The following is a 22,666-nucleotide window of genomic DNA, read 5'->3' as shown; positions in this document are numbered from 1 at the left end:
GGCTGCTTTTGTGCTACAATTGTGGAGTAGATGTGACAGACGGTTTGGCCTGTGAGCCTAAACATTTACACTCTAGCCCATTCTGCATAGGGGGCATTGAGGTAGGAGACAGAACCAGAAAGCACTCTGACGGATGAGAATTTCAAGAAGGAAGTTTGTACATAGGCTAAATGTGGCAGGGAGCTAAATGTGGCAGGGAAGGCCATATGCAGGATGACTCAACAAAGAGGATTCCCCTCCACCAACTCTTTGAAAATAACTAGGTAGAAGACAGAAGCTGATTTAAAAACTTCACATTTTATTTCATGGAATATGGTTGTTGTTAAGTTGAAGGCATGGAACATAAGAGCTGTTCTGATACAGACTGAACAAAAAAGCCCACCTTCAATGTCCACAAGCACTTTCAATGACTAAACCATGATTCTGTACATAAGACATTTCATCCATCAGAGCGAGCTGAAGATGCTCAACAACATTGCTAACTTTAAAAATTCTTCAAAAAAGGCCTATAGAGACAAAGTATAAGATTTTTACTAAATTGGTGTAGTGTACACTTAAAATTACATATTTATAGAAAGAAGTTAGAGAATTAAAATACACTTCTGTATTTCTTTCCTTGCCACCTGAGTTAAATTCAGGCCTCCTTTCCTACAGAATGCAAAGACAACCCCACTGCTAAGTTACAAATCACTGATGTTAGAAATTGTTTCCTCTGGAGGAGAATGCACTTATTTTGAGGTTAGTAGCACATTTAACATATAACCAACCTAAAGTTAGAAAAACCACTTTTTTGAAGGCACAGTTTGTTTCCAGCTCAACAGTGGAAATAAAAATCTGTCTTATGGGCCCCATTTGGCAAGAAAGGTAAGTTCACTGGTCTTGTCTGTCATACCAAAGCCCATTCCACACCCAGCCCCAACCTGGGCACTTCTGAGTGTCTTTAGAGAAAAGAAAGTTCTTTTTGATCATCACCATCACGTGTAAAGATTCTAGAGGCTCCTCAGATATTCCTTCATTCTCTGAAAATGCAAACAACTTTGCTTTATAAAGCAGAATCAGCAATGGGTCTATTGTGAGTGTGGGAGCAGGGGTGAAGACCCAGCAGAAAGAAGCTGCTGGCCAGTATGTGGCTTAGGGACAGTCCCTTGGCAGAGGCCTTAGAACTAGGGGGTCTGAAGAACAAAATAAGATATGAGGCTGTCTAATATGCCAGTGGAAGACAAACTTCTGTGAAAGTAAGGACAACTTTCCTTCCATATGTGTGGGTTAAAAAAATGAGGTGAGGTGACTGGCTTCATCAATACAAGAAAGAGAAGGAAGGTATTTAAAATAAGGTGCTACTTGTTTCAAGTCAGTTAAATCACTCATCCCATTAGGCAAATGGAAGATTGCAGAAGAAAATTTTTGGCAGTGGGTGGCCTTTATTTGAAGGGAAAAAAAAAGTCTAGGTCTAAGGTATAATGACTGATCTCTGTAAGCGTATGCCTGATGATAATGAGCAGAAACAGTTACTACCTGAAGGAAGATGTTAGGGAAAAAACAAACTATTAGAACGAGTGGAAATGTACATACTGGCTGCTCTGTACTGTGGCTTTATGCTTTTTGAGCAGCCTTTTTGCTGAAAGCTCTGAGAACTTTAGTTTGGGCTGGGTATATGTTTAAAATCTAGCCAGTACCATGTTTCAAGGTGAAAGGCACTGTTATTGTAAAGTTTCTGACCTAAACTGTCTCATTAAAATCAGTCCCTTTGCTCACTTTCACCATTTTCAAAATGTTTTAATTTGCTTTTTAAAAAGACAAGAGCCTTGTTGCTTCAATTATTTTGTTGGCAGTTCCAACACAAAGAAACCCATTTAATTACAGAAATCAATTATAATGAATGCTTTTAAGTGATTCTTTTTGTAAAATGAAAGAACGAGTTGGGCCAGTTAAAATGATGTCTGGGCTTTCTCTTGTAACCAAATCCTTCTATACAGTCAGCATCATTTGTGGAGTTCCAGCCCGGAAACTGAGTGGCAGAGAACCAAGCGCTGAGTCAAGTCACCTTGTAAGATGTGCAAGGAGAGTGAGTGGGAACCCTGGACTGGTCAGGAGACCTAGGCCCTGTGTGAACACTGTCATACCCGATACTGGAGGCCTGGTCAGGAAGAGTCTCAGAGTGGAGGGCTCAGTGTAGAAAGGCCACTGCTTGGCCATGTGTGTATGATGCTCCATTCCCACTAACTCCATAAGGCCCCCAGTTGGTCAGCCAGGCACAACATTGAGCTAGTGGAGAATCTGCTCCTAATCATGAATAGAGAGTCAGGAATGAGGGCGCACAGGGAAGAAGGGCTTACCCAATTCCCTACATATTTCCAGGTGTCACAGCTGGCAGGGCTGGTCTAAACACCTTCCACTAAATTGCACACCAAGGATAGAGGCCAGGAGGGGAAAAGGTGACATCCATCAATGAAACAGTAAAGAGTGCTCACATATTCCATTAATGAACCTCAAACTAATCCTTTTCCAGGAGGTTAGGAGAATTACGTGCTCAGAGTGTACATGCATGTGTGGGGGGCGCTGGGAGAGGGATGATGACTGCTAAATAAAGGTGTGGGGAGGAAGGACCCTTCTGCACCAACAATGGGCTCACAGCATGCTTTAGCACTCTGATGAAGGTAAGGCCTAGGAATGAGATATACAACAAACAGACTGAAATTCTACCCACATCTTTCCATATGCTCATTAAAGAACTGCAACTTTTTCTTCTCATTCCAGCATGGTAATAATCAAAGGCTCAAGATATTCGAGGCAAGGAGACTGCTCAGGCTAAAACTCTAAGCATTCAAAGAAAGGAGCGAGGTGTTGGCTCTCATTAAAAGTGGGACACACACTTCCTATGACAAAATCTCTTAAGACCAACTCTATTATGACATTTGCAAACACATGTTAAATTACATACTAAAATAATAAATGAAATTTCTTGGGAGTTAAAAGATCTTCCAAATCTTTTCATCATAATGGAGTGGAAATCCTTCACTGTCTTTAAAGTTGTCGAACTTTTTTTTCTGTGCTTTTTATATTGACATCTAACTTGTCCACTTTGGTTGTGAGGCGGTCAATAATATCATCTTGCTCCTCAATTTCCGTCTGCATCCCCAGGGCTATGTTCTTCAGCCGGCCCAGTCCCATGGACAGCTCATCTGTGGGAGAGGGAAAGGACATGCAGGCCTAAGCAAACAGTGACAGCATTGGGAACTGCTTCTTGTTCCCTCCCAGGTGTTCAGTGACATTTAGATTATGAAGTCCTCTTCCTCACATAATAGGCTAACCTCCAGGGCTTTGGTTACATTTTCCAAAATACGTGCAAGTGAAAAGAAAATCTGCTTACTCAATAAAAAGTAATGTTCTTTTTTTAATCCTCACCAGAGGACATTTTTTTCATTGCTTTTAGACAGAGAGGAAGAAACATTAGTGCAAGAGAGAAGCATCGGTCAGTTAACTCTCATACAAGTCCAGACTGGAGACTGAACCTGCAACCTAGCTATGTGTCCTGACCAGGAATCGAACCCACAACCTTTCTGTTACAGGATGACACTCCAACCAACTGAGCCACATCGAACCCACAACCTTTCTGTTACAGGATGACACTCCAACCAACTGAGCCACAGTAGCCAGGACAAAAGTAGTATGTTCTTAATGTAAAAGCCACTTCCCCTGAGACCGACCATGCAAGATAAACACTGTTAATACAATGGTGTTTTGTCCTTCCCATGTTTTATAAAGTGTATGTAGATCTACATAATTTTTCAGTGGCCTTTGAACCTTTTCCTAGGTTGCTGCAAAAAGCAAGATCAGTACCCGTGGAAAAGAGCACAGAGGGGCCTGGAAACAAGTTTCCTTCCTAGATCCCATGATGAGTACCTGGGAGAGGTATACTGATTGTTAAACAGCCAGACTCACTGGCTTGCTCTTCAGCAAAAACTTCCCGTCAGTGGGTAGTGCCTGCTTTTCTTCCTCCCATCTCTAGCTCCCTAAAGCTAGATCAAACTCAGATCCAGAGTTAAAAACATGAAGATCTCTGTTTGGAAATACATCTGAGAGGCTGACCCGGGAAGCACTGTCCCTTGTAGAAGGGTGCACCCTGATGGTCCACTCAGCAAGTGGCAGGAGAAGGGGATTGGGGGTCTGTCACTGCCCTGCCACCTGGTACGCTCTACCAGAAAACACATGAACTACACATGTTCCCACTGGACCCAGATGCTGTGAGGTTCCTTTACCTATGTTATGAAAATTCACACTTTCCCACATTCATTTATTCATTACTCCCATTTCCCGGATCCACGAACACATCAATGCTGCCAACATTCTGGGGTACAACAGTTAGCTTGCATTTCCCAGAACTGGCCTGGCACCATTTCCTTCACATGCTTTGTAGTCAGAAAGAAGGCAGTAGCCTCTGAACAAGCTGGGTATACAGATTTCTGAAGCCTAGTGTCCCCATGTCAAAAGTGCTGAAGGTGCTGAGTCCCTTCAGAGATGCCAGATGGCTGAGTCCCAGGTAACTGTGGAGTACATTGCTTTTGGCAAAGGTTCAGCTTTTGTGCTAGGTTGTTATATCATTTTATTGAAATTCAAGTTCAACCACAAGAGCCCCACTTCCACCCAGGGGAAGTCTAGTATGGGGGAAATCCAGGCTAATTCCACTGGGCCTGAGTACAAATTCTGACCTCGCCCAGGACTATGACTACAGCTGAGGAGAGCCCACTGTGAGGAAAGGCCCCAGAAGCGCCTGGGACAATGACCTCTCCTTGTGAGCTCATTCAATTTCCCTCATTATGTTGTTCCACTATTGGTAACAAATATTTTCATTCTGTTTCAAAAAGTTTTCAATCTCATATTTGTTTTGAAGAGGGATAATGTCTATAAGGTCATGGCCAGCTTTAGGAGTACGTGAAGGGCTTGCGTGGCACAGACAACATAAAGAGGCATGAAGAATCCCCTGATGGGGCTGAGCTAACTTCAGATATAAGTCTTGACTCAATTTTGTCTGGACAAGTGATAAAGCCTTCTCCCCAGGTTTCATAACCGTGTGTGTGTGCAGATACACACCTGCACATGGGGAATGTGAATGGGGGGCATGAACAGGCGGGCACGAATGGAGGGCATGCCCAGAGCTGCATTCCGCTCTTTCACTGAGAACAGCAGGATAGGAAAGAGCCAGAGAGAAGACAGAAGAAGTGGTGCTTTGTAAATCTTCTAACTGCTAAATTACAGATTAAACACTAAGTGAAAAAAGGCCAGAATCTATAAATACTGGCACTGGCACAGCAAATCTAAGCTGGAACAGTTTTTTTTGTTTTGTTTTTTTTTAAAGTCTTAAGCCTTGTGCTTCTTGAGTTTCCTGGAACCCATGACCAGAAAAAGTAAAACCTGTGAGGTCACTGGCATCAGGAAGCTTGTTGGCAGCTGGAACAGCAAAGAACAGGCAGATAGCTACACTGAGATAAAAAGTGTTATAAAGTAAAGCCACCAGGCAAAGGAGTCCCCAAGACAGAGGGAGAGTGTGGTATGAAGGGAAGAGCTAACCTGCCAGGGCAGCCATACATGGCCAGTATCAGCAGGGCCTGGTGGCCAAGCTCTGAAGTCTCCCTGTTCCACCCCAGCCCTCCTCCACACCAGGCTGCAAGTCCTCATGCCAACCCTATACCCTCAGCCTGTAAAGGCGAGTTGGACATACTGAATCCTGTACCTTCCCTAGGCCAGTCTCCAGGAAAACCTTTGGTAGGGAGGACTGATGGCTTTCAAGCCCTTTTGTTTCTCTGAAATAAGTCAGATCCCGCAGATGCACCTTCTGAGGTCTTTGGCTCTGGGGCAGAGTCCAGAGGACAGAAGCAATGGGTGGCTGTCTGGGCTTTCAGGGCAAAGGGCAGGTGAAGTTTGGTGAGGAACCTGCCAGGGCATGGAAATGCTGAGATGGGCCCTCTCCCCTGTGGTCAAGCAGATGTAGTGATGACATTTACTCTGAGAGATGCACTGCTGAGTTGTGGGTGGTGGAATTATAGTTCTTTTATTTATTCTTGCTGATATCTATTCTCTAAAATAAATGTCTTATTTCTGTCAAGGTTTCTTTAAATGCTTAAAAGGAAGACTCTAGACTTCCATTCGAGATGGTGGCATAGGTAAACACAGCTCACCTCCTCACATAAACACATCCAAATTACAACTAAGTTATAGAACCATCATCACATACAACCATCAGAAATCTAGCTGAATAGAAGTCTGACAACTATGGAATTAAAGAAACCATATCCATCTACTCCGATGGGGCAGAGATGCAGAATGGGCTGGTCCCACATCTGCATGTGGTGGATAAAAATTCAAGAGGAGTATCTTGGGAGTGAGGAGTCCCAGTCCCATACCAGGCCCCCAGCCCAAGGTTCCGATGCCAGGAAGGTAAGTCCTCATAAATTCTGGCTGCAAAAACTAGTGGGGACAGAGGAGGAAATGTGGCTGTGTATGCCAAACAGTAAGAATGAAATGAGCAGGGGCCAGGCTGCATTGTGTGACCCCTAGGGACTCCTGGCCCCTGCTGATGTTACGATTCAGACAAGAGGTGAAAATGCAATGATGTGAACAGACTCCAGAGAGTGAGGGGTGAGATGGACACAACTTGTGTTGGATCTGACATGTGGCCAGGGAGAGGTAGACGCCAGGTTTTAGTCCTGAAAACCTGGGTGCCTACTAGTGCACTGGCTGGCTCCACACGATCTACCTGGAAGACGAGTGTCTCAAATAAGGGATCTGAGGAGGCTGGTGCAGCTTCCACTCTTACCTAGATTACTGTCAATCTTCTGGTGATAGGCTCGAAGGTGTGGGTTCTTCGGGTAAGCCTCGGCACTCACAGCAGACATGGCCCCTTCAGGGATGGAGTCTGAGTTTAGAAAGAAACATGAGGAGAACCATTGACTGATGTCCCTAGAAATGTTGCTTCATCAAATTAATCTCAATCTGGAAAACAGGTGGGAGGAATAAAGTGGTTGGTTCAGTGGCCATTTGAAGACGTAAGCGTGCCAGTGGATACCATGCAAGAGCAAGGGCAGTGGGCGGGCTTGTGGGGGAGGGAGAGATGCTTTCTCAGGGCAGCTCTTTGGAGATCAGAGACCCTTGACCTACAGCTGGCCTGGTCAGATACTGGCACATAAGCTCAGGAGACACAGATTCACACGAATACTAATATAGCAGTGGAAATGCAACAAAGTACAACCACACAGGCTCATAGGCAAGGTCGAAAAGACAAGGTTTAAAAATGAATTGTTACTGTTATAGAAATTGGATGATGAGTAATTTTTTCCTTTTGAAATTTATTTCTATATTGTCTTTTCACCTGAAACAAAACAAATAAGGAAAAAAGGGAACGTTAAATAATGCGCATTCATCCCTAGAAGTAAATGTGCCGCGAACTTCAGTCTCTAAATGTACAGAAAAGCCTGTCTGTCATCCCAGGTTATGTCTTTGGGGAAATAGCCCCTTCACACTTAGTGTATTCCCTGTAGATGAACCCACTGAAGCCATTCTACAAATACAGTGTCATTTTTTTAAGTCTCTTAATACACACCACACAAATAAAAACTCCCTTTAATTCCTTGAAATCATGTTGTTTGCATGTAGGGCTCCTGCTCCACTTCAGGGCACAAAGAGCTCGATTTTTTCCTGGGTTTATTTTAGTTCTTTCTCATTTCCTCCTGTGGTTTCTTGCCTTTCCAGATTGAACTGTGTTGATCTCAGTCTTTCCTGACCCCTGGCTCTTTCTCCACCAGGCCTCTCCTTAGTTGTATCAACAGAAGCCCCCAAAAGGCCTAAATTCCTTTTCAGGTAAGGAATATTTCCGGGCTTGTCGTGTGATATTAGTGGGATGATTTCATGCAAAGCATTCTATCTTGCACACCTTTTCCATGCTGCTGCTTCTTCCCCCCACTCAGGCTTTGGGGCTGTATTAGTCTCCCACTGCTGCTGTAACAAACTTATCCTTACGTTCTGGAGGTCGGAAGTCCAACATGGGTCTCACTGGGCTAAGATCAAGGTGTCAATAAGGGTTGTATTCCTTCTGGAGGCTTTTGGGGAGAATTCAATTCCCAGCCTTTTCTAACTTTCTGGCGGTCACCTGCATTCCTTAGTGATGGCCCGTTCCCTCCACCTTCAAAGCCAGCAGCACAGCATCTTCAATCTCAAATTATGACACTCCCTCTTCTGCTACCCTTTCCACTTAGAAAGGACCTTTGTGATTATACTGGGTCCAACTGGATAACCCAGGATAATCTCCCTACCTTGGACCATAAGACACACCTAGGTTTTAGAGGAGGAAAACAGGAAAACACTTTTTGAAGCAAAAAATGTGGTAAAATATTTTATAATATAAATAACAATATTTCACCAATGTAAATGTAAACAGAACTCAACAGCAGCATTAACAACCATTATTCCTCCCAAATGGGGGAGGGGGTGCATCTTATAGTCCTAAAAATATGGTATAATTCCTTCTGCAATCTTATTTCCCCCTTTGCCACATAACCTATTTACACAGGGTCTGGGGACATCTTTGGGGGGCCATTATTCTACTTACCTAGGGGTTCTCCTCCAGCTGGTTTTTCAGAGCTAAGGCTCAGGCTCCTTCTCAATGGGAAGGAGTCTCCCACTTTGTTATTTCACCCTCTGAAGCAATGCACACCTCCAGCTCCCTGAGAGCGGCACTGGGTCCCTCAGACCCTTCACCCAGCATGTGGGCTGACAGCAGCTGAAGTCCCTGATGCCCGCCCCCCACCCCATCCACTGGGGCCAACACCAAATCCAGAGGTCTCCCCACAAAATCCAAATGTAGGAGGGAGCGCAGGTCCCCACTAACCTGAGTCATTCAGCTTCCTGAGGTTTGGGTGGCTGGCCTGGTACTGTGCCTCCTGTTCTTTACTTGTACTTATAGCGTCTTTCAATCTTTTGATAAAAGTTAAGAAAAAAAGGAAGTTTTTATAAAGAAAAAACACTTATGACAGTACAGTCTTTTCAAGTAATCCTGTGTGAGAAAATCAAACGCCTTCCCTGACCTAAGAGGAGAGTCCATCAGCACATCTTAAAGCCCCACTGCCCATGTAGCAAGCTTCTGAGACACCTGCTTTAGAAGCAAAGCATCTAGTTAGGTGGCCCCCCCTCAGGAATATAAGGACCCTAGCCCCAGGTGGAAGAGAAGCATGCAAAACCACCAACTGGGTACTTTAAACTGGGACTCAGCAAACTTTTGACCTGCAGGCCATATCCAGCCCACCAGCTGCTTTTATACAGCCACAAGCAGAGAATGGCCTTTACAGATGTCTGCTGGCAGTCATTTAGTTAAATGATAGGGAACATTACCTTTGAACCTGAATTAAGAATTTCAGTCTTCTCATTGGTAGACTTACATTACAAAAAAAATTGTACTCAATTCTTATTTCATCAATTCTTATTTTGACTTTTATACATAAATTTTTTTTTCCTATTATATAAGTCCCTACAAAATATCTTTGATTTTGCTTCCTGGCGCATGAAGCCCAGCTTGCCAGCTCCAGCTGTAGACAGTGACTTCTCCTGGCAAATCAGTGACACTCACACTGCACCCAGCAGCCCACTGAACCCCCAGAGGTGTGGCACGTGTCTCTGAAGCTGGGCCTCCTGCATAGTCTGTGCTTCTCCATCTCTGCTGACCAGCAGCCTGGCCACTTCATCAACCAGCTGGGAGCCCCAGATAGTCTCCAAAAGGCCCTCCTCCTCCACAGACCATACAAACGAAAGTCCTCTTGATCTCCCATGAACCCCAGAAACCTGGCCCCTCCTTCTGCTCTGCCTCTCTTTGCTCTTAGGGGTTAGTTCTCTGCCTTTCCAATCCATATCCCCAAATGCCAAGCATCTTTCTAACACAATCCTGTCACGTACTTCTCCAGCTAAAGTTTTTTAGAGGCTCCCCACCACTGGGATTCTTGTCAGACTAACGGTTTTACAAGCCCCTAGTGCTCCACTGACATGTAGAATAGAGCTGAACCTTCTGAAACCTGAGGTTTTTGTTACAAAGCAGCAGTGACTTAAGGTCTAGTACACAAAGCTGGTTTCTCTGAGTATACCAGTGAGCACCAGACACTGCCTACACCCAGGCTGGGTGTAGGTGGGAGATGTGTGGCTTCAGAGTCTATCCCGCCACCATCCAGTCCGCACACCTCAGAGCTGACTATTTTTCAGTGCACTCTTATGAAAGGGCTCCCCCAAGAAAGCCAATTCTGGGGATAGTGACAGAAGTGATAAGAAAGGAAGGGAGACTAAGAGAGTGGTGGCTCTTGGTCAGAAACCAAGTCTTGAATGAGTTAGAGAGTTTTAGGTTTGGTGGTGGTGAAATCTATGATGTGAATGGATCTCCCATGAGCTTTAAATGGAATAGGAACAAACAGCTTATGAAGCTCTGTCACCAAGGACAATGGCTTACCAAGTGACAAAACTTTAGAGAAAGCCCAAGGATTTATGCAATAAGGAAGTACACAGGAAACACATGACTTGATAGAAATTTGGTTAGGAAAAACTTATTTTAAATGACAATTACCCCGTACTTATAGATTAAGGGTTTTAACAGGATCACAAAAATTTTACTGCATTTTGTAGAAGCAATTATATAATACAGTGTAGTGATTTCTGCAAATTTAGGGATTAGGAGCTCAAAAGCCATATCATCACAGGCCATGCCTCAATGTTAAGAACCTGGGGGGCTCCTGTTCTAGAAACAGTCATGTCCTCCCTTGCCCTGGCTTTTCTAGTGTCCTGACTGCCATGGGTCTGTCCCTTAACTCCCCCTTCAACTGGGTGACTTCCACAAAACCTTGACTCCAAGCAAAAGGTTGGCTCCTGAGTACCCAGGGTGAAGTTCTCTTCTTCTGTTCCTCTACTGCATCTGTTTACTGTCTGCCTCCCCATACCTTCAAAAGAAGATGGACCTTGCTCCTATAGCTCTGTCTCCCAGCCGAAAGCATGAGTCTGCAAAGTATGCAAGCTCAGGACCCATGAAGAAAGGAACACACACAAAGCTACCAGAGCAGCCTCTCTACAAAGCTGCACAGACCTGCTTCCACACATTTGGACCCTTGAATGAGAGCGAGTTGCTTTATGTAAAAGTTTTGCTTTCCTGCATGTACTAAGTGATGGCAAGAACCCTACCATTGACTGGGACGGATCTATGGGCAGAGATCACATGGGGTACCTGACGTGTGGGAACCGAGAAGCCCTCCTCTCTAAAATAACTCTGGTTGCCTCCCTACTGGAACACCTTTGTTGGGAAGGCCTCCAGTTTTCAAATGCTCCAAAAAAAGGTAGTTACCCTGGGAGACCCAGAACCTTAAAGGCTTTTATACTATGAGCTCCAAGAAAAAGTCCTTGGGAAGAGGTGTGCACGGCACAGGGCAGTGCTGATTACACAAATTGCCAGCTTCCCCCTCCTCCAAGGGTTTGCTCTTTTGCTGAGATCATGTGAGGTGGATGTCTCAATCCAAAGTGAATAGATATCCACACTTCCTGTGGTAATTACAGGTAGCCAAAAATGAGGACACAAATAATTTTTCTTATCTGCATGTTGAAAAAAACAAACAAACTACTCCAATTGGGCAAGCAGAGTGACAAGGTATTTGAAATTAGGGTCAAGTTGCAAAGTTGGAGATGAATGGACATTATGGCTGAGCTAAAACACCCCATAACCTTGGCCAGTGTATCCATAGAAAACAGCCCCTGGACCTCTCACCACCAACTTCACCCACTTGCTCTTTCTGCTGCCACCACTGACTCTTCTGCCCACACTTGTTTCTCCCCAGACCCACTGTGAGCTGAAAAGTTTCCTAATTTCTTCCCCACAGCACCCTACTTCCTGATCTGGGTGATGGCCACACAGGTATATACATAGGTAAATAGTCATTGACTCTCAGCTTGATAGTTATGCATTAAAAAAAAAAACAAAAACCTCTTAAAAAATAGCTCTGTATTGCAGAAGTAAAAGAGAGAGACGGCTTTGAAACCTGTGTAATAACATTACATCAAACATTTTTCTGGGTTAAATGGAAGCAGGCTACAAAACCAAATGAATACTCTGACATGATACAACTATGAAATCACTGAGTAAGAAGGAAAATGTAATTATAAGTTTTTGTGTTATGGTAGGTAAGGGGCAGATTTTCTATAATGTGGCTGAATCATTTTTATAATATAAAACAGACAATGACCTGAGATATGAATAGTAGTCATCTATTTTAGCAGAAATTCAATTTTTATCTTTTGTTTATTTTTACCACTACCATTCTCCCCCACTTATGCCCCCCAACTCTTTTATCTTTTAAACCTGTGACATTTAAATGCCTGACAAAATCACATGTATGATTTCATTATACTCTAGTCAAAAGATTCAGGATAATAATCTCTAATTTTAAAATGAAAATCAATTAGCAACTTGGATTAAATATGGAAAAGTTCACTCTAAAGACTTTCCCAAGCAAAATTTTGGTGAAGTGAGTCACATTTGTACTGATGAAGCTTTCTGAAGTGAACAGTCTCTCTTTCCAATTACTAGGGTCACAAGTACCAGAGCAGTAATTTACTGGAGACCCAACTGACGCCAAATTTGCAGACCGGATGTCAACCAAATGAAGGTAATCAGGAGTGCCAGGGAAATATTTGTTTCAAACTGTTTGAAGAGGAATCCCTCCCAATGAGAAACTTCCAAGGTTCCCAGATCCCTTTAAGGCACTAGAAGTGGCCTGAGAGTCTCGGCCATTTGCTCTAAACCCCACTTTCTTCTATTTCACATCAGAACGGCTGAAGACCCACTCACCTGCTGTTGGGCTGGGGGGTGAGGGTGCCATTCTGTTCAGGTGGGGTCTCTGCTGGTTTAGATTTGAAGTAGTTGACAAACCCCCCAAACACACTTTTAATGCTGTTAATGTGCTTCTGGCTGATCTTCAAATCTTGATCCATTTTGTCCACCATCTTCTCTGTGCGTTCTAAGACTCCTCGCTGACGCACAAGCTCCTGGGGAAAACCAGAGGTGATGGCATCACGTTTCTGTTTAATTCTTCCTCTCCTAGACAGGGCCACACACAGCAGACTCTTCATAAACCCTCAGTGAGCACATAAGGGGATAGAAACTATCACTTGGGAAGGGCATGCCATCCTTTCCGACAACACATTCCTTTGTCCCCTACCCCCCACCTCTATTTGCTTGCTTTTTCATTTGCTTGAGTCCACGTTAACATGGGTGCTTGTGGGGGCTCAGAGTACAGGGCCTGCACCAGCAGCGGAGCCTCTCCAGCCCTGCCCTTGGCCCTGGTAACCCTCACAGGCTTTGACCTGGCACTGCCCGGTGGACTATGATTTTGTACTCTTTCTTTCCAGATATGGAAGTTCCCATTGGGCCATGTGGCTTTGGTCATGTCTTTAATTTTGTGAGTAAATCCTGGGGTCCTGTTAGTGTCTGATTCCAGCTCACCCGTGGTGTCAGTTTTAAAACTTACAAAAAGAGGGACTCTAACACAGGGCCTTTGCACATGCTACTTTCTCTGCCTACAATGGCAGGTACTTGTATGACTCCATTCCTCAATGGGAGTGCCCACACAAAGCTCACTTCCTCAAAGAGTCTTTCCTGAACACGTTCTCCAAAGCAGAACTCCTTTCACCCTCAACACTCCGCTCATGACCTGCTTTAGTTTTCTTTACAGCATGCCAGCTCTGTGAAGCAGGGACCTGCTTTGCTCACTGTAAAGTTGATGAGTGGGCACATGAATGATGCTCTGTGGCCACAAGGACAGTCTAGATCTTATTCCCCAAGAGCTGATGCTCCTGACTGCAGATGTGAACTCACCACTAAAGAAATACTAACACCCCCTTTATTTGTGCCAAACTTGTTTCAGCCCCTATTTAGGCTATTCTAACCTTGTCTCCTCCCTGTGATCTGCCTTTCCAGTCAGAAGCCTACCAAGCCTCTCAAGGTTTTCTTCTTTTACTTCTTGATGCAGCCCCTGCCCTCAGGTATCTTCCTCTCATTCTCCTAACCCTGCATCTCCCTGTGGCTCAACAAATTAATTGTGCAAATAACCTGTGGAGATGTTCTCTCTTGATACCTAAAAACAAAGTCACGAAAAATGTAAACAAACACTCCAAAAATCCGAAGGATAAAAAGAAAACTCCAGGCAATGTGTTTGAGAGCCCATTTCAGATAATTGGAAAATTGTTTTAAAAAGGCTTTTAGGATATTTAGGGCCCAACATATAACTTGAGTTCTGAATGTTTAGTGGATAAAATTTAAAAATATACTGTGAAGACAAAAAGCTAAAACACTGGTTGAAATTACTATTAAATTCTGCTTAACTCTTATTGGAAATAAACTTAGAACTGTGGAGTTGTATACCATTGAACATGAAAATGTTTTTCACCAGCTTGAGATACGTCTGAAGAAATCATCAGCTTTTCCAATTAAAAAGAAAAAAATGTTTTCTGGACTGTGTTCTTCAAATATGTCAAGCAAATGTGACAAGGGTTAATTTTCAGGAACACAAATCTGTTAATTTATCTGGAGTTTCTACTTCTAACACCTCAAACCATCTGCATGTCCATTCAGAGGTAAGTCTTTTCTGGAACAAGGGAGAGCTATAAGTTAGTATTAAAATGACCTTTTCCAGCATTCACATGTTTTTTGAGTTGACATATTTTTACCAGTCCAATCCCACTTAGCTTATTTCACATGTTGCAGCAAAGAGAAGAATTTGAAGCTGGAGAGGCACTTGGGGCAGCTGGGGCTGGGAGTGGTGGCCAGGGCTTTGCTGCCCACCAAGAGGCAGGTCCTTGGCCTCCCTGACAGTGACCTCTCCCATCACAGTTCCGCTCATCTCATGAACTATTGGGTTGGCCAAATTCGTTAAAAGCCCATTATGTTTTTTCCATAAGTTGGCTCTAACTTTTCTTTAGCTTCATGAAGTTGGTTGTCTTTAACTTTGTTAGAAACAATTTTGTTAGATTGTATCATGACACAGTCATATATCAGCATGCGTTTTAAAGAAATCTTATCAAAATTGGTGAATTTTTGTGCAGCCATTTTACTGCTGAAGATAGAAAAGATGCAACATTTTCAGCGAATTATGCTTCATTATTTCAAGAAAGGTAAAAATGTTACTGAAATGCAAAAAAAAAAAGATTTGTGCAGTGTATGGAGAAGGTGCTGTGAATAATCGAACATGTCAAACATGGTTTGCAGTTTCTTGGACTATTGACATTTTGGGCAAATAATTCTTTGCTGTGAGGCTGTCTTATGCACTGGAAGATGTTTAGCAGCACCTCTGGCCTCTACCCACTAGAAGCCAATAGCGAGAGATAGCCAACATACTCAAAATATCTAAATCAATAAAGTTATTTGTGAAAATGAAAAATGTGTCTTTTACTTTACAGAAAAACACAACGGACTTTTTGGCCAACCCAATACTTTCCCTCCCACCCTGGCCTTTCCACCTCAACTTGGAGAGTCACAGCAGTAACAAGCAACTGACAAAATCTTTCTCAATTCACAGTGAGATTTTATTTTTTCTGTTCACAAGTGACACAGTCTTTCAAACTCTGAGTCAGTGTCACTGTGCTCACTCTGTAAGAAAACCAAACAAATTACTTAGATATTGTGACAGAAGTACAGAGAGATATGAGGGGGTGCCTTGTCCTGCTGGGAGGCTGGAAGGCCAGGAAGTGAGTGCTGCTGTGGTCTCTGAAAATTTCTGAGCTGGAAGCTGGTGTTTCCCAGAGGTGATCTGCTGGTCAGGAGGCCAGCAGAGGAGGAACTTCTGTTAAAATCGCCCTCCAAGGCAGAGAAAAGGACTGGACTCCATGTACCTGTGACCTGGTTCTAACCAACGAGGAAGAAGCGCTTGGCAGAACAAACACCAGGAATGAGTGCCAGGACAGAAAACACAGGCCAGGTAGGCCCTGTGCCCCAGCCATCACAGAGGCAGGCCTCACACGCTCCCAGCCTCCGGAAGTGGGGCTACAGCATGTCTCCTCTGTTGGCTCCTGTGGGAATGGGAGGTCACCTAAGAGACGAGGGTGGCTGTGAGCTCAGCAAAGTGCCCTCCACGTAAAGGGCACACATGCAAAGCTCTTAGCTCAGTTGTTATCATTACAGGTGAGTCGCCCTCTCCCTTGAGCCCCAAAGGAGTTTTCTAAAGTTAAACCAGAAAAGAGGATAGAGAAAAAATCTGGTTGGCTAGAGGTACAAAGCTGAGGGACACAGAGAGAGGAAGTGTCTCAATTCCTCTTTGGCTTGTGGCTTTTTGTCAAGCATAGGGATTCCTGACAGAACAAGGAAAAGCAGAAAGACAGCTGAAGGCACTGTTAGGGTGTACGCCACCTGACAATAGGTGACACCTGCCTGATGGAGTAAGTCCAAGTGAGGATGTGAAGACATCAGGGAATCATGGCTGGCAGAGAGCTCTTTGAAAACACACACACAATGACAGAGTGCTGAAAGATACCCACCAACACCTATTATCCGGCACCCTCTCCCTCTCTGCCAGGTACTGATCCAGGCGCATGGAAACCGGGGGTGAACCCCCCCAAATCTCTGCCCTGATAGAGCTGACAGTTTAGCAGAGAACAATACGATGGGAAGTTTAATTTGATTTTTCACTGTTGACTAATACTACGGTGCTGAGAAGCCAAAGGGGAAGGCAGCTGGGTCCTTGCTTCACTGAACTTAGTCTTGTAGGGGAGACAGAAAAGAAAGTCATCATACACATGACTGAGGCTCTGAGAGAGTACGCCCCTCAGAGGGACTTCTCACCTGGTTTAAGGGGGGAGGGCAGGGGTGAGAAACCAAAAGCTTAGAAGTTAGGGAGTCTAAGGGTTGGGGTGGGGCAAGAGCGTTAGGCAGAGGGAGTGGCCAGTGCAGTGGCCTGGGGCGGCAGGACCAGCTGGGGAACTGAGAGGAAGAGAAACTAAGCGGTGTGTGTGACAGGGAACAGGCAGGGGTGTGGGGCAGGAGCCAGCAGGGATCAATGAGGGGGCAGAGCTGTGGCCTTCAAAGGACAGCAGGGACTACCAGACCCCAACCCCACAGCCAAGGCATCTCCTAATATCCGACAGATCTTGGCGTCTTCCCTGCCTGAGCCATACTCTGAGTTCACAAGCCAAAGATGTCAATGCTAAGTTTCTCATGTTGAACTTGTCATTAAACTCAGGTATCAAATGATAAATAGGCAGATGACAGTTTGGAGCAAAAAAGCTGAATCTAGAAACTCGAAATTTATCTTTGTTATGTAGCTCCTCCTCCAAAGAGCACACATATGCACAAGCACTGGCAGGGAGGCGTGCTCATGCGTGTGAAGCATGTGCAAATCCGGGCTCTGTCTCAGTGTAGTAGCATGAGAGTCTCAGCATGTCTCATAGTGACAGCATGAAGTGATTCACAATCACAACCTGAATCTCAGGTTACACAAAAAACCCACCAAAGGCAAAGACAGTACCGTTGCTGCCCCTCACTGCATGTATGCGCGCAGACCAGGGGCCCAAGTAAAGGACTAACTCAGTAGGCCAGGATTGTCCACATCCTGCTCATTCCAAAGAAAGGCCATGTCTGCCTTCTTGCCCTTGAATTACTCACATAAGAGTGTTTTTGTTTCCCTGGGCCCTCAGGCCAAGCCACAGAGTTTGTGATGGGGGCCACGGGCCCACATGCTCGACTTCTGGAGATGCTGGACACTTAAGTCAGCCAGGTGGGCAGCCAGGCAGTCACATAGGCATCCATGCAGACATGGGTAACTCCTAATAAAATCTCTGGACCCCAGGTTTCGGTGAGCTTCTTTGGCAATACTGTGTGCGTTGTTGTACATCACTGCTGGGAGAAGTAGGTGCTGCCTACACAACTCCACTGGGAGAGAATGGCCGTAAGTTCATACCTGGCCTCTGCCCTATGAAAATATAACAGTTTTGCTGTTAGTCCTAAAGAATCATCAAACCTGAAGATGGTCTGGGGTCCCTCAAACAACATCTCCAACAGCAACTCCCACTCTCAGAACCACCAACTCAGAGGCGGAAGGCTGAGAGCAGAGAGCCCCTCAGCTTCCTGCAGCACATCACCTGGTCAGCAGAGCAAGGTCTCTCAGGACAGCACGACAGCCATGAGTGGACATTTCAGGAAGGGGCAGCAGATACGGCCAGGTGCCACATCTCTGGTATGGGATGTCTGACCTTACAGAATGGTGACAACTCATCCTCACAAGGGGCCTTGTTACAGCTAAGGAGCCAGCAAGTTTCCCTGGGATCCCAAAATTTTCCAGCCAAATTCAATCATTGACAGTTTACGAAAAATTTAGTAAAAAAATAAATCCAAAACAGACCTATTGGTGAAAATGCGGTTCAATGACATTTCTATCAGAGTCCCTTACACCTGGGTAGAAAGTCTGAAATGCCAAGAAGGCATTTTCTGGCCATCAGGAGGAAGATTTCATCTAGAGTCACACAGATCAGTTCATTCTTCCCACCTCGGTCTGTCCTCCACTACCAATCAATCCTCTGTTCCGCCCATTCCTTCTCTTTCCCTTCCCCAGGTCATTTATTCACCTGGCAACTATTTGGGAAGCACCTAACAACATAAAGGACACTGTGCTGAAAAGTGTGGGAGTAGAAGGTTGAGCAAGCAACTGTTCCTCCCCTATAAGTAACATTTAGAAATCTAGTGGAGAATTACCGAACCTAGCAGACATCTTGCCCTTCATCAGCCTTTGTGTCAGGATAGGGTTGTGCTAAGAACTATGGCCGCATCAGAACCACCACAGGCTGCCTTGAAGGGGAGACTCTGGTCTGTACAGCCCCTCTTTTGGAGAGGACATGGTTCTGCTCCAAGGCTAGTTTCCCAGAGAATGGGGGTACCGCAGTAAGTTATGGAGATAGACTGGAAAGATGACCATGATGATCTTTGTTCTGGGCTAAGAGGGTGTTCTTCTCTTGCCCACCTCTCTGAACTAAATGCCCGGTGTGGTTGACTGTTGCATGCTAGAAAGACACCAAGAAGGCAAGTGAGGCCCCTGCACAAAACAGTGTTGAGGACGTTCTGGCTGGGGGTGCTGAGGGCATCATGTTCGAACTGCTGACAACCACTTTCTTTCCACTGATGTTACTGCACCAGCTGTTCAGGGCTGGGTCTAGCATTTGTTGCTGGACTCCCTTGCACTGAGATCCCGGGGCCCACAGTATGTCACTGGAGCATGCTCAGCTCGCAGCCAGAAGGGATGTGAAGAGACCTGGGCAGGCTCCTCTGCCAGGGTGGGGAAAGGGTTTACACACACAGTGTCCAAGCAGCACACAAACAGGTTCACCAAAGGGCAAACGACTCAAACGCCCATCATTAAGGCCCTGGCTACATAAATAGAAGCCATCATTTAATGGAATATGACACAGCCTAAAAAAAAAAAGAAAAACAGCAGTGTATTATATATTGCTATGGAATAACCCCAATCCTATTAAGCAGAATAAAATGTATAGAATGCTTCTTAAGTTAAAATTAAAAAAAAAAAAAGGAAAAGAGGCTATAACCATACCTTTAAATGCAGAATATCTCTATAAAACATCTAAGGAACTAACAGTAAGTGGCTGCTGTGGGGGCAGAAGGGTAGGAGGAAACTTCATTGCTTTCTATATGCTTTGAACTTTGAACCAGGCGACTAGATTGTTGCTTCACAAAACTTAATCCTTAGAAAAAGAAATGACACTTGGGAGACAGAAGAGCTGTCTCTATGGTTCTGGAGTGTGCTTACCAGGCCAGCAGAGTGTGACCTGCTCTGCCCTGCCCACCTCTCCACTGCCCGCTGGCAGTCCTGACCTGTGGCTAGTCTCTGCAAGAAACGAGCCCTGCAGGTTTCACAGGAAAAGGGCAGTTCTCCTTCACTACAGGTGACTCCACTGATTTTCCTACTTTTGCCAAGCTGGGACCTCCCAACCCGTTATTATTTGCAGACTCCTATCCTCTATAAAAAAATCTGTCAAGCTTTGTCTTGTTTCATAGTGCTGGGTATCCGGCAGGTACCCGTCTAAGCTGGGAGGTGAGCAGGTGACTTGGGTCTGCTGGGAACCACCCTGTGCACTGAGGGGCAGGAAGGGCTCACCTATCCCACTTCCTACTGCCCCCCCTGAGGGGAATAAAAGAGTGCTGAGTAACTGAAAGACAGTTTGGAGAGTATGAAGTAGGGTGGGGCCATTCCTGCATCCAGTAATTGAGAACTTAGACAAATTCAGCATGGAATCATGGTAATGAGAGAGCCTGTCACTGCTCAGTCATGATCATGCTGTACCTCTCAGAGTAACACCAGCTTGGCCCAGGCCTCACAGGCCTGGGGCACCACTCTGTCTACCCTCACAATACCCCCTGCATAGAGAGAAAAGCCTCTGGGGACAGCATGGGGTGTGTCAATACAACTCACATGAAACAACTCACATCGTCTGTGTTTTTGGCTCTCTTAAGTTATGAGAACAGATCTTCCTTCCAGTCCACAGAAGGCTCCTAAGCTGCCTCCTACAGGCTCTTACCTCATCCTCATCTTATGCCTCACTTCCCTGCCCAGGGGCCCAGGGACCCAGGAGATCAGGAGCTCTGGTGCCAGGCTAGTGCCTTTGCGCTGCTCCTATTTTCCCTGGGAACATCCTTTTCTTCCTCACCCTTTTTGTCCAAACCGTAGTCTTAAAAGCCAGATTCAAGCTAATTTGCTATCATGACGCCCAACTTTGTGTAATTCTGATTTCCTACTTCATTTGTTTTCAACAGGTTTCCAAATGTGTCTCTTTAAGCAGTTCTTAGTTGGCTCCCTGGGCCTGGAACACTCAATCTAAGTGACCCCTCCACCAGGGCCCTAAGACCTCAACAATCCTCCCATATGTAAGTCAACATTTTTCCATTTAGATTCAAAAATGGGAATCCAGTAGATATGACATTTAAGAACTACAAGCTAAACTTGCTCAACAAGGCTAAAGACAGGAAGGTAGGCCATGAGGGATACCGTAATGGGGAGAAGCAGAGAAGGGAAATCAACCAAGAAAGGGATGATGGGGAAATGATGGCGATGACTATTTGAGAAGTTGATCAATATACCTCAAAACTGCCCAAGACCATAAGTGCTCAGGTCAGAATGAACTTTGCCAGGGAAAAGAATTACAAGGAGACCCATGGAGAAAGACAATACATTACATTTCAAAGGTTCATATGCTAAAGATTAATTATTCTTGGCTGACACACCAATAATCTACTATTTGAGTTTTAAAAAACTCAAAAAAAAATGTCCACACACAATCATTAGTGGGCTGAGGAGAGAATGCAGTGCTTAAGAAAGAAAAATCCTCACTTAAGGTCCTACTCTGAAATCTTCCATGGATGGGACGAACTGCCAGAGGTGAGTTGGAGCAATGGACTGTCCCAACCACACAGTCTGTTTAGATCTTTGTTTAGATTTGAGAAATAAAGCTAAGGCCCAAGACTCGACCAAACTCGTGCTTTGGCATACTCAACAGGTGCCCAGGCAGACAAGACCTCAACACCTCTACTGGAAAGGTCAAGTGCTCACTGATGGGGAAAAACTCAAGGCCCATTTGCTCTTCTGCTTCAGACACCAGCACGCACACAGTCCTCAATCATTCTGGTCACTGGGAGAGGAATGTCTGAAGCCCTTGGGCCAGGCTTCTAACCAGAAAATTATGTAAACGAAACAAACCCTCTATTTTCCTGAATCAGGCCCTGCTGTTCAGAATTTTTACTTACCTGGACCAGACACAGTGTGGAGTGTACCTTTGAACTAGAAGTACAAAAATAGAATCAAATAAGCAGACTAATGGCTAAGGAAGATTCCTGCGGGCAAACTGCCTCTTTGAAGTACTCAAAAATGCACCATCTCTTTACATTATAAATCATCAAGTCACTAAGTACGAGAACATATTCCAGGCAATTCAAGAATTCCCCTAACCATCGTGAGTAAAACATTTCTTGATTCCTGGGACAATGCAGACTGGCCGGTCCGGTCCAGCCCAGCCCTACTCCAGACTCACCTCGGAAGTGGCGACCCCGATCTTCTCGGACTCATACATGACCGACAGAGACCTGCTGGTGCTGGCGGCCGAGGCCTCGGCCCTGCGCATCACCTCCTGCCGCAGGTACTGCTGCTTGTCCGCAGGCGCTCCGGACCCGACGGAGAAGTCGCTGGAGTCCTTCCAAGGTGCCGGCGGGTCGCCTTCATCCTCAGCGTCATCGTCAAACGGGTTGTAACTTTTGGGGTAGGCCGACATGGTGCCGGTGCTCGGCTCACTCTGGGCGAGGCAGGAGCTGCGCGGCCGAGGCCAGCAACGGCCCTTCCGGGCCCACAGGGGTCCCGGATACCCACCGGCAGACCTCGGGAAGCGCCCACAGCCCTGCAGCCAGCCCTACTGGGCCGCCACCCTCTCCCAGCGCCTCACTCCGGCTGTCGACCCGCGGTCGTGGTAAGAGCTTCTTCGGCTCGTCGAGAGTCGGCGGCCACGCCTCTGGAGCAAACCATCTTGCCCTCGGCTTGGGGGGGAACCTCGCCCGGCGCGCGCCAACCCGCCACACACAAGGCTTTTTCCTCCCCTCTCATGGTCGGACCGCCCA

General features: G+C 45.4%; 1 protein-coding gene across 1 annotated transcript; it reads right to left on the bottom strand.

The window, feature by feature from the left end:
* Positions 1-278: 278 nt before the first annotated feature.
* Positions 279-22,537, bottom strand: SNAP29 (synaptosome associated protein 29). Its single transcript, XM_045819860.1, has 5 exons — positions 22,090-22,537; positions 12,860-13,056; positions 8,882-8,967; positions 6,815-6,913; positions 279-3,182 (listed from the first exon to the last, which is right to left on the bottom strand). Exons 1-5 carry the CDS (start codon positions 22,324-22,326, stop codon positions 3,025-3,027), a joined length of 777 nt encoding a protein of 258 aa, XP_045675816.1. The 5' UTR covers positions 22,327-22,537; the 3' UTR covers positions 279-3,024.
* Between the last annotated feature and the right edge of the window lie 129 nt (positions 22,538-22,666).

The sequence above is a fragment of the Phyllostomus hastatus genome, unplaced genomic scaffold (assembly GCF_019186645.2).
Source record: "Phyllostomus hastatus isolate PE091 unplaced genomic scaffold, TTU_PhHast_1.1 phas_scaffold_387, whole genome shotgun sequence".
Lineage (NCBI taxonomy): Eukaryota > Metazoa > Chordata > Mammalia > Chiroptera > Phyllostomidae > Phyllostomus > Phyllostomus hastatus.
This window is presented reverse-complemented; position numbering and strand designations above follow the sequence as displayed.